Source organism: Nomascus leucogenys, chromosome 15 (genome assembly GCF_006542625.1).
Source record: "Nomascus leucogenys isolate Asia chromosome 15, Asia_NLE_v1, whole genome shotgun sequence".
NCBI lineage: Eukaryota > Metazoa > Chordata > Mammalia > Primates > Hylobatidae > Nomascus > Nomascus leucogenys.
The window spans coordinates 13836102-13851305 of NC_044395.1; the positions used below are offsets into that span (position 1 = coordinate 13836102).

At 49.1% G+C, this 15204-nt stretch overlaps 1 protein-coding gene across 4 annotated transcripts in view; it reads right to left on the bottom strand.

Annotated features, from left to right (window-relative positions):
• The window catches only part of GRIK4 (glutamate ionotropic receptor kainate type subunit 4), a 331583-nt gene that overhangs the window by 26929 nt on the left and 289450 nt on the right, over window positions 1–15204 (bottom strand). For 3 of the 4 annotated variants that reach the window (XM_012495813.2, XM_030829316.1, XM_030829317.1), the window contains 3 exons: window positions 8787–8896; window positions 4814–4987; window positions 702–867 (listed from right to left, as the gene is read on the bottom strand). In XM_012495813.2, the coding sequence (XP_012351267.1) occupies window positions 702–867; window positions 4814–4987; window positions 8787–8896 (450 nt within the window). The remainder of the gene's footprint in view (window positions 1–701; window positions 868–4813; window positions 4988–8786; window positions 8897–15204) is intronic. The other variant, XM_030829318.1, reaches the window with a different exon arrangement.

A 15204-nucleotide genomic window follows, 5' to 3' on the forward strand; every position in this document is an offset into this window, starting at 1 on the left:
TTTTAACCCCAGGGGAAACCTGCTTTCCAAGAGAGCTTAAGGCATATGAAAACCACTATTCCATCTGGTCTGGCTGTCAGGCTTGGCGATCAATCAGTTTGCCTGAGAGCGAACACATCGCTGTGGCAGGGCTTTCTCCTGAGCCTTGCAAGGGAAACTCAAAGAAGCCAACAGGGTCCCTATCTGATACCTATCAAGTCTGGAATCAGTGAAGCCAGTTCGTCTTAAGCTGGTGTTCCTCAAACTTCAGTCATTCGTGTGTGAATCTTGCTCTGTCTAAATACTACCTATACGATTTAAATCACTTTAAAAATGTAAATGTATGCGTTAACCCCATTCTATGCAGTAATATAAATAAAACTACAGGTTTGATTCACTGCATATATATACTTTTTTTCTAATGGCCAATAATATAAACATGAAACTATGGCAACTAAAAAATAGTTCCACTACATTAGACCTAAAATCGTCTCAAGTACCACCACTCTGGCACCGGCTGATATTAACGCAAAGTTCTTTTGGGACCTCATTCCAGGAGTATTTTGTGGAGCAGCAGATAAATGAGCCCCATGTGGAGCTCCAAACTATATGTTCAAAAGAGATAATGAGATGACGAGAGATGTTTTTATCTCCAGCAGACAAACATCTCAACTTTATTCTGCCCAATTCCCGATGTTGGTGAGCAACCAAATGGGGTTTACTTGGAAGAAGGTCATGCTGGAGCCTCCGTGAATTGTGCCATATTCAATGGCGGTCTGGTCAGCCAGGTCATCCACTGACTCAATGGGCACATCCATGCGCTGCACGGTCAGGAAGGCTGCCAGGTTGGCCGTGTAGGATGAGATGATGATCAGCGTGAATGCCCACCTATGTAGGAAAAGACGAGGAAGTCATCATTGCCCGGGCACTCCCTGGAGTCTTGGCCCCCGACCCCAGTCCTGCTGTGACATGGGAGAGACCAGGCATCTTTATTCTGAAAGAGCTTTCAGCCTAGTGGGGGAAGAGAAAGGAGGCAGGGCATATGATGTCAACAGAAATGAATCGCGTTTGTGAGCACTGCCTGGAAGAAGACAGTTGATTTGTTTTTCTTATTTCCTAAAGGAGATGATTATTGGGTTATTATTCAAAAGAGGTGTAGTCCATGCACATGAGACAGTTTTGGAGACTGAGAAATGAGCTAGTGAATGAGCTGCGGGTGCCAGCTACAAGGGCTCTGTTCAGAGCTAGAGCAGGATGGCTTCCTTGCCTCCTCGTGCTGAAGCCAACCTTCAAATGTGCATCGCCAGGCACTGAGCATCTACCATGAGCTACATCCACTATGTCACTTAATCCCTACAGCTCAGGGAAGCAAAATTCTTATCCCAGTTTTACAGGTGAGGAAATTGAGGCTCAGAGAAGTGAAGCAACCTGCCAAGTAACACATTTGTTTTTTTTTTTTTTAGATGGAGTCTCGCTCTGTTGCCAGGCTGGAGTGCAGTGGCACGATCTCGGCTCACTGCAACCTTCACCTCCTGGATTCAAGTGATTCTCCTGACTCAGCCTCCTGAGTAGCTGAAACTATAGGCATGCGCCACCACGCCCAGCAAATTTTTGTATTTTTAGTAGAGACGGGGTTTCACTGTGTTGGCCAGGATTGCCTCCATCTCTTGATATTGTGATCCACCCACCTTGGCCTCCCAAAGTGCTGGGATTACAGGAGTGAGCCACCACGCCTGGCCGATAAATTCTTTTTTTTTTTGGAGACAGAGTCTTGCTCTGTCATCCAGGCTGGAATGCAGTGGCTTAATCAGGGCTCAATGCAACCTAGAACTCCCGGGCTCAAGTGGTCTCCCTGCCTCAGCCTCCCAAAGTACTGGGATTATAGGCATGAGCCCCTGTGCCAGCTGATAAATTTGTATTTTAAAACCAGTTCTGTAAATTGTAACAACAGAAAATCTTTAATAAAGACTACCTGGTGAAAAGCACCTTTGAACTGCTGAAAGGCTGGAATTAGAAAATACTCTTATAATGGTCATGCATTTCAAATTAGAAGATTGTTTTACTGAGTAGACAGAACTCATTTAAAATTCGAATAATTTAGCAGCTCAGGCAGCAGATATGCTAAGTCCATTAAAAACTATGTGTTCATTTTAGTAGGTTAAACAAGCTTTCTCCCATCTGGTCAACAGTATGGATCTACATCCCAATCCCAAGGGGCTCAAAGATAGATCTAAGCACAGTTTGGGATGGAGAATCACAAATTCTGAATCAGTGGAGCCTGAGTTCATGAGGCTTTATCCATTATAGAGACACTGACGATGAATGCATAGTGATTAACACACAGAACTCGGCAACTTGCCGCTGCTGGGTAGATTTTCAAGAGCAGCAGGTCCCATTGCCCCTTCTTTTGCCATTGTGAACAAGAACTCTTGCTGGCTGCCTCCCCAGGAGTGAAGCAACAGGGGCATCCTCTGACTCAATGGGCACGTCTACATGGCAGTTCACCGGCGAGTGAACTGGGTTTTGGTTCTGGCTGTGTTCCACTGTGAGACCGTGGGGGAAAACCACTTGCCTTCTCTGAGCTCATTTACTTGTCTAATAAATATATGGGGATAATCATGCCTGCTCTGCCTATCGCTGGAGAGTTGTGAGATAAAATGAAGTAATATGTCATGAGTGATCAGCAATCTGTAAAGGACTAGAGGGATGTGAGATATAGAGAAATGTAGAGACCATCAGACTGAATATGGGATGAAAATCACCTGGCTGCCTCCTTCTGCCTTCCCTATCTGTGACCTGTAAGTAGCAGGTATCCCTCCATGCCTGAGGTCTGCTTTCCCTGCTCCTGCCTCAGCTCTTCTGCCCTATTGGAAGGTGCTTCTCATGACCATCCCTAAAAAGAGGCCTGGGGTGGGCAGTCCCCAGGAGGAAGCCAGCACTCTGCAGCTGCTTAGCTGTGGTGGTGTGTGCTCGGGGTTAATGAGCCCTAGGTGTGGACATGACTTCAGAGTTGGCTACACTCTGGCTACACCCCAGGTGGCTATTTAGGCCATTGGTCACAAGGAAACTGGTCAGAGGGCACAAGCAGCTCAGTGCAAACCCATCGGCTCTGCTGAGAAAGGGAAGGATGCCTGCTTCCAGAGGGGTCAGTGGAGCCTCACTCCTGTGTCAAAGGGCATTTTCAGTTGTCAAACTGGCATCTCTCCGGTGACATGGTGTTTTCTATCACGTGTTCTGGGTGAGGAGGCCGAGGTAGGCCACGATGGCCCTATCTTCTGACCTCCCACTCCTCCATGGAACGGACCAAACCGAGGCCCTGATTTAAGAACTAGGAACTGTTAGTGTGCTGGGAGAGAAGCGCACTGACCACCTGGAGTCGGGGCTGGCACAGGCCTGTCACAGCGGCCTGCATTCGCGCTGAGCCCCTTCTCACACACGCTCTGGAACAGTGACCAAGCCACCTGGGGCCAGCCATTTAAAGCAGCACTGAGTCCTCCCCTCAGGGCACGGCAACCTGCAGGACGGCTGGGTCCTGGAGGAGGGATTTCCTGGGGTAAGGGTGGAGTTGACAAGCGGATGAAGTGGGCAGTGGGGCTCTAGCTGCATCCATCTGTGGGAGCAGGCACTCTCCAGAAGGAAAAGCCCCAGGGAGAAGGAGATCGACATCCCCAAATGCTCCTTTCCCACGGCTTCTGCCCAGGTTCCCGGATGTTGTGGGTGGGACTTCCGTGACTCTCCTTGCTGAGATCGTCCATCCCTCTTCCTGGGGACCTGAGCTTCCTTTCTCCATGGTGATCTATTCAGTGACTTCTCTAAACTATCTGGTAACAGGCAAGCATCTCGCCCAAGTTTAAATCGTGCTACATTTGTTGTTTATCAGGCAAAATGGAAACCCCAGACAGGAAGGCGTGGCTGTCTCAGCTGCGTTTTCACCTTCCTAACAGCCCAGTGGCTCCTCCAGTAATTCTGTCCAGACCACCCACTCTGGGCACCCACTCAAGGGTGGAAACATCACCTTTCCTTTTCCTTTGGCTAAACAGGCTGAGAAGGAAGGGAGAGAACCAAGGTCGTAAGTCCTGTACGCTGACAGCCAAACCCACAGCAGATTTTTAAAAGAGGATCAAAAAGTTGTGCTCTGCAAACTTGCCTCTCTAGGCCATACACACACACACACACACACACACACACATTTGTTTCGTTTTGTTTTTCCTTTGCCCCCATAATGGTCTAATAACAATTATCAGTCCATATGTTTACGTAGCACTTTCAAGTTTTCAATGAGCTTTCCCACACATTGAATCATTTGCTCAACTCTGAACAAGAGTTTGTGTTTTCCCACACCTGCTGAGGTGAACAGGCCAGCAAGCCCCCAGAGCCAGGGGCAGAGACACAAAGCCTCAGAAGGCTGGTAGAGGGGGTGTGATGTGGCAGCCAGGCTGGCTTCCTCCTGCAGGGACTTCCTGCCAGCAGGCTTATATTTGCATAAATCTGCATGTGCCTTCTCAAACTTCAGGTCATTTTCAGGTCAGGAAGTTACCATTGTTTTGCTAAAATTCATCAAGGCTGTTTTGTCACCTCCTCTCCCTTCCTCCCTTGGCTGCCCTCTGCATCCAGACCCCAGAGAGTGAGTAAGGGGAAGGGGACCAGATGGCACAGAGCAGGCCCCATCCATTGCCCCAAGCTTCTGAGCTGGCAGAAAGCACTTGGCTCCCTGTGTGGGTCTGCTGTAAGAGGCAGAGGCTCTGGGGCTCTAGCAGCTAGAGCCAGCTTATCAGAGGGCCCCTTTTGTGTCCCCACCCCACTTGGCCTGGTTCACCTCTGCCTGGGGCCTTACCAGACGCCACTGACACAGCGGGTGGATAAGGCGCGAGGGGCGATGGTGGAGCCCTGCTGCATGAACCCCCCGACCGGAAACCAGAGGCTGTTGCCCAGGGAGTACTGGTTCACCAGGAGGTTGCACCGGCCCTGGGCACATGGGTGTGGGCTGTACCACTCGTAGGGCGTCAACCTGTGGGAGAAAAGGAACATACACTAGTGCCACGGAGGCGGGGTGTGAAGGGACACGGGCAGGCTCTCCTGGCTGGTCTCACCTCTGAGACTGGCCTGTGGCCTTGGGCAAGCCACTTCCCTTTGCTGGACTTGGAGTTTCGCAACCAAAAAAAAAAAAAAAAAAATTAAGTGGGTTGAACTGGGTTGATAGTTCTCAAACTTTTTTTTAATCAAAGAGACATTTTTACCCCCAATAAATTCTGATGTGGAACTCCAAAATACAAAATTGAGGATGGCCGGGTTCGGTGGCTCATGCCTGCAATCCCAGCACTTTGGGAGGCTGAGGCAGGCAGATTGCTTGAGCCCAGGGGTTCGAGAACAGCCTGGGCAACACAGCGAAAACCCGTCTCTACTAAAAGATACAAAAAAATTAGCCAGGTGTGGTGCTGCATGCCTGTAATCCTGTAATCCTAGCTACTCAAGAGGATGAGGTGGGAGAATCACTTGAGTCTGGGAGGTAAAGGCTGCAGTGAGCCAAGATTCCACCACTGTTCTCCAGCCTGGACAAACAGAGTGAGACCCTGTCTCAAAAAAAAAAAAAAAAAAAAAAAAAAAAAAAAGATGAAGTGGAGCCCCTGAGGCTAGGAGTGTCAAGAGGTGGACAGCCTGGGAAGCCGCTTGTTCTGTCACTGCCAGTGACAGGGTGATGAGAGAGATACTAGTGTCCCTTAGAACCACGGTTTGAAGACCCTCAGCCTCAAGCAGTGGCCCTCCAGCCTTAGCCTACCTCAGAACCACCAAGCCGGTGTGCTGACACAGATGACTGGGCCCAGCCCCAAAGCTTCTGCATCAGTAAATCTCGGGGGGAGGCCTAAGAATTCCCAAGTTCCCAGATGATGCTGACGCCACTGGGCCAGTGTCCACGCTGACAGCCACTGGCCTGGATGGTGTCTAAAGCCAGGCTCTCCCCTGTGTTTCAGACCTCCCCAGAGGCTTTCAAAAAAAAGAATGCTGCTGCTTGAGTTCCACTCCCAAAGATTCTGGTTTCATTGGCTGAGGTGGGGCCTGGACATCAGTGTTTGTTTAAAGCTCCCCAGTGAGTGTAATGCATGCATGGGGCTGAGAAGGCCTGCTCTAAGCTCTGTGCCTTGGGGTGAAGTGGGGACACTCCCCTGCTTTCCCTCTCAGCCTCGCCACTGGCGTCTCTCTGAATGGCCCCTCTGATGCCCAGAATGCCTGCTCTTCCCCTGCCCGCCAGGGAGATGCTTGCAGCCCCGGCCCATCTTGTACGCAAAGCCTTCTAGCTCTGACGAGAGAAACTGTATGCCAGGTGTGCTCCCCCCCAGGAGGGCGGGGTGCTGTGTGCTCGGTGTTATCTTCACACTGCTCTTTCCCGTCCTGTACTCGGCCTGATGTGCACTTAGTGTTCCCACTGTCGCTGCCTCCCATTTTCATCCGCGCCTCTCCTTCCTGAGTACAACACAAACGTGTCAGCATTGCCCCTTGACCTGTGAGATGTGCTCTGTCCCTCTGTGCGGGTCCCGAGGAGCTGGCTGGCACTCTGGTGCCCCACTTTGTTGGCTCCCAAGCATATGGACCATTGGTGGGATCTGCAGAACTTCAAAGATACAGATTCTCAGGCCCTTCCCCTAGAGATTCTGAGCGCATGGGACCTGGGAATTCAAATGTCTAAAAGCCCCCTACAGGACTCTGAAGATCAGCTCTCTTGGGAATGGCTACCTAAGAGCTGTTGTTTTCAGACATTTTTTTTCCCTGTAAAATCTTACCCGGAAGTACAATATATAAGAAATAAAAGTAGAGGTGGTCTGGATGAGGAGGAGTTGGGGACCCAGGGCTCTAGCTGCTCAGCCTCTTTTCATTCCACCCCCAAAGGCTCTGGTTGCTCCCAGGAGCCTTTGCAGTCCATAGAACCATGTGTGAAAATCACTACCTTAAGACAGAATACCCTAGACTCCAGTATTGTGTGTGCGTGCATGTGTGCATGTGTGTGTGTGTAGTGAGAAAGAGAGGCCATATGGTTAGCCCTTTAGCACATTTTCTGTTAACCTTTCTGTGATGCTAGATGCTGGAGGGGGTGTGTTTGGATGTGGAGGGGAGGGAGGAGGGGCTGGCTGAAAGCTCTAGGCTGCTGCGGATGTGCTGAAGCAGGCTTGTATGTATCTGCTCACCAAGCCCCAAGACTTTTCAGGGCCCTTGAGGTGACCTGAGTGTTGTGGCATGCCACACGCAAGGGCTCACATCCAAGGGGCAAGTGTGAATTACAGAGCAGTGGCACCAGGGCTCACGTAGACAGCCTCCTAACGCGGCAGCAGTGTGGCAAAGTGGAGAGGAGAGGTGTCAGACAGCGTGCTAGCTCCCCGTCTCACAGGCCGTCACTGACAGCAGATACTCAACAGTGGCCATGCCTACAGGCCCGAGAGGGGTTGGTGGTGCCCAAGCAGCAAACTCTGCCATGTTTGAAAATGACCAGGTTGTCAGCAAGGCCTGTCTCTTTTTGGCTGCATCTTGTGGGCCCCAAAGACCTTCCTGATCTTGGGGACCTTGGTCCCCACTAGAAGAGGTGTGTGCAAACAGGTTGATGCAACCCTTCTCTGGCAGTCTGGGAAGTGCCCTCAGGGGTTAGGTAGCCCGTGGTTCCCTAGGGCTCACCATGAGGCAGCTCCATCCCCAAGTGCCCCTGTCAATCCAGTGAATGAACATGCCCTAGGGGAAGACCCCACCCACCCCACAGAGATGGGATGTGCACTCTAAAACTATCTGCCCTGCCAGTGTGACCTGGAGGCAAAGGTAACAACTGAAGAGACACCTGCAAACAGAGCCATGGGCAGATTTCCAGAAGCTCCTCCTGAGTAGTTCTCTGCTCCCACATAACAGCCCTTTGTGAGCCTCCACTGCAGTAAGTGGAGGGTTCGCAGCACCAGGGACCTGAGTGAGTGGCCTGGGAGCCACCAGGGCTCATCCCACTTCTGGAGGGTTAAGCTGGCTCTCCTGCAGCTCAGGCTGGTCCAACGGCCTGTGGCCTGGAGCGAAACTACCTTTTCTGTGCACACTCTTGGGAGGCCACAGCCTCAGGCTGCTCCTCGGGTTTTTCCATAGGGCCAGGGCAGCCCCTGGTTTCCTGGGGATAGGGCCGGGCTTATTCTCCCCACTCCCTGGTCTGGCCCATGTGTCTCAACTCAGCACTTCTTGAAAATGCCTCTCTCCATCCCGTCTCTTTGCCACCCGCCACCAGCCTCCATGGTTCCCATTCGACAAGGCGGCTGTGTTTTCAGAGGCAGACCCAGGCTCTCTGCAGAGAAAGCCTTCTCCCTGGCCTGCTCTACTGCAGCCCCCGGTGCCCCCAGTCCGGATGTGCAGGCTCTGTTTCTTGTCATTCAGCACTTTGTGGCAGATCCTTTGTGGCAATGACTGATGCCAGGGCAGCCAAATGCACAGTGCTTAATGAGAGTCATCTTCCTGCCAAACCTACCCCTCCCCTCTTCCCAGGGCTCCTACACAAGCAAGGGGCTTAGGTGGGGGTCTGGGGAGAAGTGGGAAGGGACAGGAGGCAGAGGTGCAGAAGCCAAGCCACCTGTCTGCGTCGTGCACAGTGGGGAATGTTTGGATGGTCAGCATGAGGTCGACAGCTGGGCAGAGAGCATTTCAGGCCCCCAGTCCTTCTCCTGTCCCTCTGGTTTGACACCAAGATCTTCCCAACTCCTCCTTCCCCTCTCCTCCTCCCCACCCCCTCCCCATGCAGTTCCCAGAGGTGGACACGAGGTGGCGGTGTAAGGACAGGGAAGGGAAGAGGAGAGTACCGAGCCACGAGGAAGAGGACACAGCTGACGGCCAGATAGGCTAGAAGCATGAAGAGCCAGACGCCCGGAGAAAATGGGTCCAGGAAGGAGAAATAGCCGGGTTTGCGTCCCTGGAAATGGAGACAAAAACAAGATTCACTGCACACATTCAGTCAACATGACCTTGGGGCAGGCAGGGCGGGGCAGAGGAGGTAGTGAGTGTAGGTCTGGCCCCAGTTCCCATTTCTCTGGGTTCTGGGTGATTGGTTTAAATGACACTGGGAATAAGGGTGTTGCCAGGCTGCGCAAAGGACACGACCCAGCCCTGACCTCAGCAGGTGACACAGAACAGCAGCAGGGGCCATGCCACTTGCTGGGGTGAGGCAGGCTTTGTGCTGGCAAAGAGGAAAAACCCTCGGTGCTCCGAAGTACCCCCCTGTGTCCTCCATGGGGGGTGGAGGATGGACTCAGGAAGCACCTTTGAGCTGCTGCTGTCTGCATTGCTGGATTCGACCACAGCATCCCTCTTAGACACTCACATCTTTTCACCAAGATGCTAATGCAACCGGAATCTCTGGGCTTTGTTTGCGGGGTGATCTCACACAGTGAGACCTTCCCTCGTCAACCTCAAAAGAGTCCTGGGAGGCACTAATTATTATTCTCACTTTACAAGTGAAGAGGCCAAAGCCGAGGGCAGTCAGAGATGTGCTGGAGGTTCCACAGCGCAGAAGTGGAAGAGCCGGGACCCAAACAAGCCCATGTTTCCTGACTCGAAGCCCAGGGCTCACACCACTGCACCGTGGGAAAACATGTTGTAAGGCCAGGGATGAGTTTGGCCAGAATCCTGTGAGCCAGACGATGGAGCCAGGAATGGAATCCTGGGCACCAAGCTCCCTGCCATTCTTCATGGGAAAACAAAATGGAATGAGAAGGATGGAGTTAAGTCATCTGCTCCAAGTCTTTAGCCGTGTGGTCTCAGGCAAGTCCCCACCCCTCTCTGGCCTCAGTTGGGGTGGGACTAGATCCGAGGTGACACACCAGTGGCCTATGGATGCATATGGCCCACAGAGTTGAACTGTTTACCCTGCAGCATCTACCTAGTTTGTATTAGTTGCCAGCATTAAATAATTAGGTAACTTCACATACAAATCTAGATTTCTGGCTTTTTAAAAAATGGGGCGATCCGACACCACTGAGTCCAAGTTCCCAATTGGCTGAAGCTGAGTGTGGGCTGCCCGCTGGAGACAGGGCACGTTCTCTGCAGCTCCATGCTGCTACCCTATCTTGTCCCAGGCTGGTTTCTTTCATTTACTATAAAACCACTGGACTAGATGCACCCTAAGGACTATTGTAAATGGAAAACGCTGTGATTCGATGATGCCAGAAATCCAGGAAGTCCATGGGTAGGACTGAAAATCAGTACTAAGCTCAGGGTTCTATGAACAGGTAAGCGTTTAAGCCCAAGATCGTATCAGTCATGGCGCAAACTACTGTCACTATCAAGGCATGCCATTTTTACACTGGGGTTCCCAGAAACACAAAAGGGAACTCCCTTTGCCAATACCGAGCTAAACTCAACCAGCCCTCCGAGCTTTCATTATCCAGGGGAAGCTAGAAGAAGCTGAGAAACTCCAAGTAACAATAGCTGTTTCCACGGCTGTATCTGAGGCAGGTGGGAGGAGACAGTTCTGCACGCTCCTGTTGTATTTGCATAGCCCCCATCATGGGTGATTTTCAGCTCCTCTTCTGGATGCTTTTCCCTTCCTTCTTAGGGAGCCAGTGGGCACACTGTGTTTCCTTCTACCTGCAGTGCAGTTTTACTTTCCTCTTTGGAGGGTACACGGAGAGGACGTAAATACTCGTCCTCTGCGAAAAAGGGCAGCTGTTCTTGGGCACTGTGGCCTTCCAGTAGCATGACAGTGACCTCTCATGTGGTGTATCTGAAACTGCTTTTCTTTCACAGTTAGTGGCTCAGCCCACGAAACTTGGCCTTTATTTGCCAACTGCAAGTTCTCTGACCCACTGGCTCCATGCTCAGTCTACATACAACACTCAGGTATTACTGGAAAAATGAAAAATCTGGGAGACAAAACCCAGTAACTTGGGGAAGAGAACAGAAGAGGAATGAGATCATTTGAGCTTAGCTCATCCCATCATTACATAAATCCTCTAACAGAAGGCAAAGGACTCCAAAGCAGCAGAATCCAAGTCCCCAGTTAATCATTCCTGTGTCCATCCTTGCTTGACTGTGTTTCCTTCATCATCCTAAGAGCCAGAGGCAGACACAGGAAGACACAGACAGGGTAGAATCCATATACAGAGTCCGGAAGCAGTAGAGGAGCCGATCATGCCTATACTCCTACCACAATAGAAATCACTAGTGTGGTCCACTCCCGGGGTCTTTTTTGACCCCCAAGTTTCTCTGAGCAAAGGTGCATGAATTCCATGTGCCCTGTCACTTATGACTATTTCAGTCTGTCTCTCGACTGAAAAATCTATTACTGTTGCTTTCTGAATCTGAAACCCCATTAGATGCTCAATGTCAGAAATCTATACCTGATTATATCACAACAAGTGAAATTGAGGAAAATGACAGCACTATTTAAAGCTGCCATATTTGGTTATGGGTGATAAGAAATGATGCACAGCTGTGGGAAAAATTCCTAGAGACCAAAGTTATAAAACAGAGAACATCACACAAACAAAAACCATGACATAAACAAAGCTCCCCCAGAAACATATCAATCATGTTGGCAAGGCAACATCTGATTCTACTTGTGATTGACGCCAACCAGAAGAGCAAGGAATGGGTGGTCATTTGAGATTTGGGTCTGGGCTTATACAGCCTTGGCTTAGGCTAAATCCATGCTGTCTCTATGATGTCAAAGAGAAGTATGTGTCTTGCAAGATTCTGAGTGCCTACCATTTTTTTCTATGTAGATGGTTTAGATCAGTTTCTTCCCAAAAGACATGTGAGTTACTGGCGCTTGGGGCAAATCAGGTGTCATATGCCATAGGCATTCCTTCCAAATAATTGATTTTCCTTAGCCCAAAGGAGGTATGATGGTGATGCCTTTCTTTTGAAGAACTAAAAGTGCTTCACTATGTTCTCTTGATTTCAATACCCAATTTTCCATACTGACAGATGGAAGAACTGGGACCCAGGGAGGTTAAATGCCTCACTCAAATCATTGGTGATGGCTTCAATTTTTCTGGTGCTCATTCATCAAGCTGTGCCATAGGCATGCCACACTCTCTTTCATTCAAATGGCAGCTGTACTGCATCTTCCTCTCCTTTTCATCTTCGCATCTTTATTTACTCCAATAAATTCCCTAATTAATCCCACGCCTTCTCCCCAATGCCAGCAAACTCTCAACCTACACACCCTCTTAGAGTACTCTTAAACATTATTTATTTATACCCATCACCATTTATTGTGACTCTGCTGTATTTATAGGCATTTGTATTGATTTATACACGTCTCTGTTGACTGTGAGTTGGGCCAGTTCCTTCTGGTGAATACAATCACTTTGTAAGTAGATAGGGGATTATATATAGTCTATGCCCCAAATGTTGAAGACAGGTCAAGCTCTACAGATGAAATTGAAAATTAGACGGCAGCAAAATTAGAATTAACTCCCTTGACATTTGGACTGTGCATCAGACTGACCATCAATCAGCATCCCTGATGATCTTTAATGGAGGGAGAGATGCAAAGGGCTGGTCATCAACTGAGCACAATCCTGGTATGTGTAGGTCCTTTGCATGATAGTAGTGGGGCTGTCCATGGAGCTATGAAGTGGCATTAAACCCCCCTTTGATGCCCAAAGTTCCTCTTATCCTTAAAAACAATCTGTTGACTCATTGATACTTCACTATGTATATACTGGAAGAAATTACATTCTCGGAAGAATGCAACTGCTTTCCCAGAGTCTGAAGCCAGATTCATGGGGACATCAGAGCCAGGCAGTCAGGACAGGTAGTGAATAAAACCCAGACTCTGGAGCCAGACTGCCCAAGATTGAATTCTGGCCCCACCATTTACAAGACACGCAATCCTGGGTAAGTTGGGTAACCTCTAGGTCTCCGTTTCCTCCTGTATAACATGGAGGAAATAATAATAACCTACCTCATGGGGTTGTTTTGGGAACTCGGTGAGTTAACACATAGAGCTGTATGTTCCCCTTCTGTCTAATGGTAGCCGTGAGTGAAGAGGGCGTGGGGAGATGGTGTGTTACAAAGGCGGGAACTTCCTTTTATGCTGATGCCTTCCTCAATGGACAAGAAATACTATACTTTCTCTCTTATGGTGACACATGTTAAAGATGCTTTGGGGAAGAATGCTATCTGGCTACAGCCACTTTTCAGAACTCCTGGAGTTTCTACGGCTGTAATATATGCACCATGAGAGTTCCTCCAGGGCTCTCCAGAGAAGCACTTTGGGCAATATCAGGCTTTCTTCTGGAAGGAGGACTCTTAAAAGCCAGTCATTCCATCCGTTAGAACTCAATCCCACCTCAGCCTTCCCAAAGAAGTCATTGACAGAGTGGACCAGACACATGGCAGGTTCTCCTGGATCTGTGTTAGGGCTCTGTAGCCTAGTCACCATTTCCCTACACAAATGCATGATACGAGCTCTCTTCTTTCCCGAAACTCCATCCCCTCCCAGCATACCCAAGGACACAGCGTCCTTCATGTGCATTTTTACAGTCTTTAGAACTAAATGGCAATTTATGGAAAGGTTGCTTGTGATATAGTCAACTGCCAGCACTGCCCAATGGTCAATCAAACACTGTCCAGGGCTGAAGAGGTAAGAGAACGCAGTGTCTCCAAGACTCCTTCTGGGAGAGGCAGGAGGAGGTGATTTCTTCCTGTCCCTCAGCAGGATCCCATGGATGGCCTCCCTCAGTGTGTCTGCAATGGATTCTCCGCTGACATTTTGGTTTAGCATGCACTTTCCACCTCTGACTCCGAGAGGAAAAAAGGAAGCAAGTAATTAATTCCTATCCGCGTAAAGCACCCAGATGGGTCTGTTGCCCATAGAACTCATATGCTAGTGTATCTATTTTCACTTACTGGCTGAAAATCTGGTGTGAGGAGACCTACATTCTAATCCTGGCATTGACCTGGACTTGCTGAGTGGTGGTGCCAGGCAAACCACTCAACTTCTCTGGGTGCCATTGTCTTCTCCCATAGAAAGGAGCACCATGAACGGAGCACCTTAATCCACATGAAGAGGGGCTGTGAGAATTACTAAAATAATGTTAACACACCTTGAGCTTCTTCAGAGAGAGGCACTCAATAAATAACCAATATTAATATTATTATACATTCAGGGATCCATATTTCCATTATATGGGCTATCATGTTACTTAGCTTTAAGGAACAGAACTCTATTCATTTTCCATTTTCTTAGAACAGAGTATTATGCAGTATTAGAAATGATTCACTGGTTTACTTAGCATTGTTCTCCATTTTCCCAGACAGTCTTTCTGAAATGGAATAGACCTTCTTGAAAGGCAGGTAATATATCCAGCAATGTCATGCATTAATGTCAGCATTTATTTCTCCCTCACTTTTTTTTTTTTTTTGAGACAGAGTCTCGCTCTGTTGCCCAGGCTAGAGTGCAATGTTGCAATCTCAGCTCACTACAACCACCACCTCCCAGGTTCAAATGATTCTCCTGCCTCAGCCTCCTGAGTAGTTGGGATTACAGGTGTGTGCCACCATGCCTGGCTAATTTTTGTATTTTTAGTAGATACAGGGTTTCACCATGTTGGTCAGGCTGGTCTCGAACTCCTGACCTCATAATCCGCCTGCCTCGGCCTCCCAAAATGCTGGGATTACAGGCATGAGCCACCGCGCCCAGCCTATTTCTCCCTTAATTTTTAAACACTGTCTGATTTTTCTTTTTCTTGAGAAAGAAGACTCTAGCTAAGAGTTAAGAAGAGAAAAAGAACAGAGTATAAAACTTTCCCATTTGTTAACCAAAGGTGGAACAAGTTGGTATGGAGGGAAAATGGTAAGCTCACATTTTCCAGGGAGTCTCGGGTGTTCTAGCTGGCTGGGGACCGTCTCTGGGATCAGAGATAGTATCCTTAGATGGGAAAGGATCTTGAAAGATCATTTAAAGCATAGCATTGACACTGAAAGAAATACACCTGTGATACTGTAAAGACAGGTACTTGGATGTGTATGGAGATTTGGAGACCAAAAACCTGGTTTCGTTGCCCCCTGCAACATTGTGTTGCCTTTCCGCTTTCCTCTGCACTGACTGGGCTCACAGAGTTTCAGAATTTTGTCCTGTAAAATGAGAATCATAATACCTGCTTCAAGGCACTGTTCCATTAAACCAGAGACTGTACATGGAAGTGCTTCATAAATTAGGAGACGTGAGTCAACAAACCACCATCTTACACATATACCCAATCTCCTTGA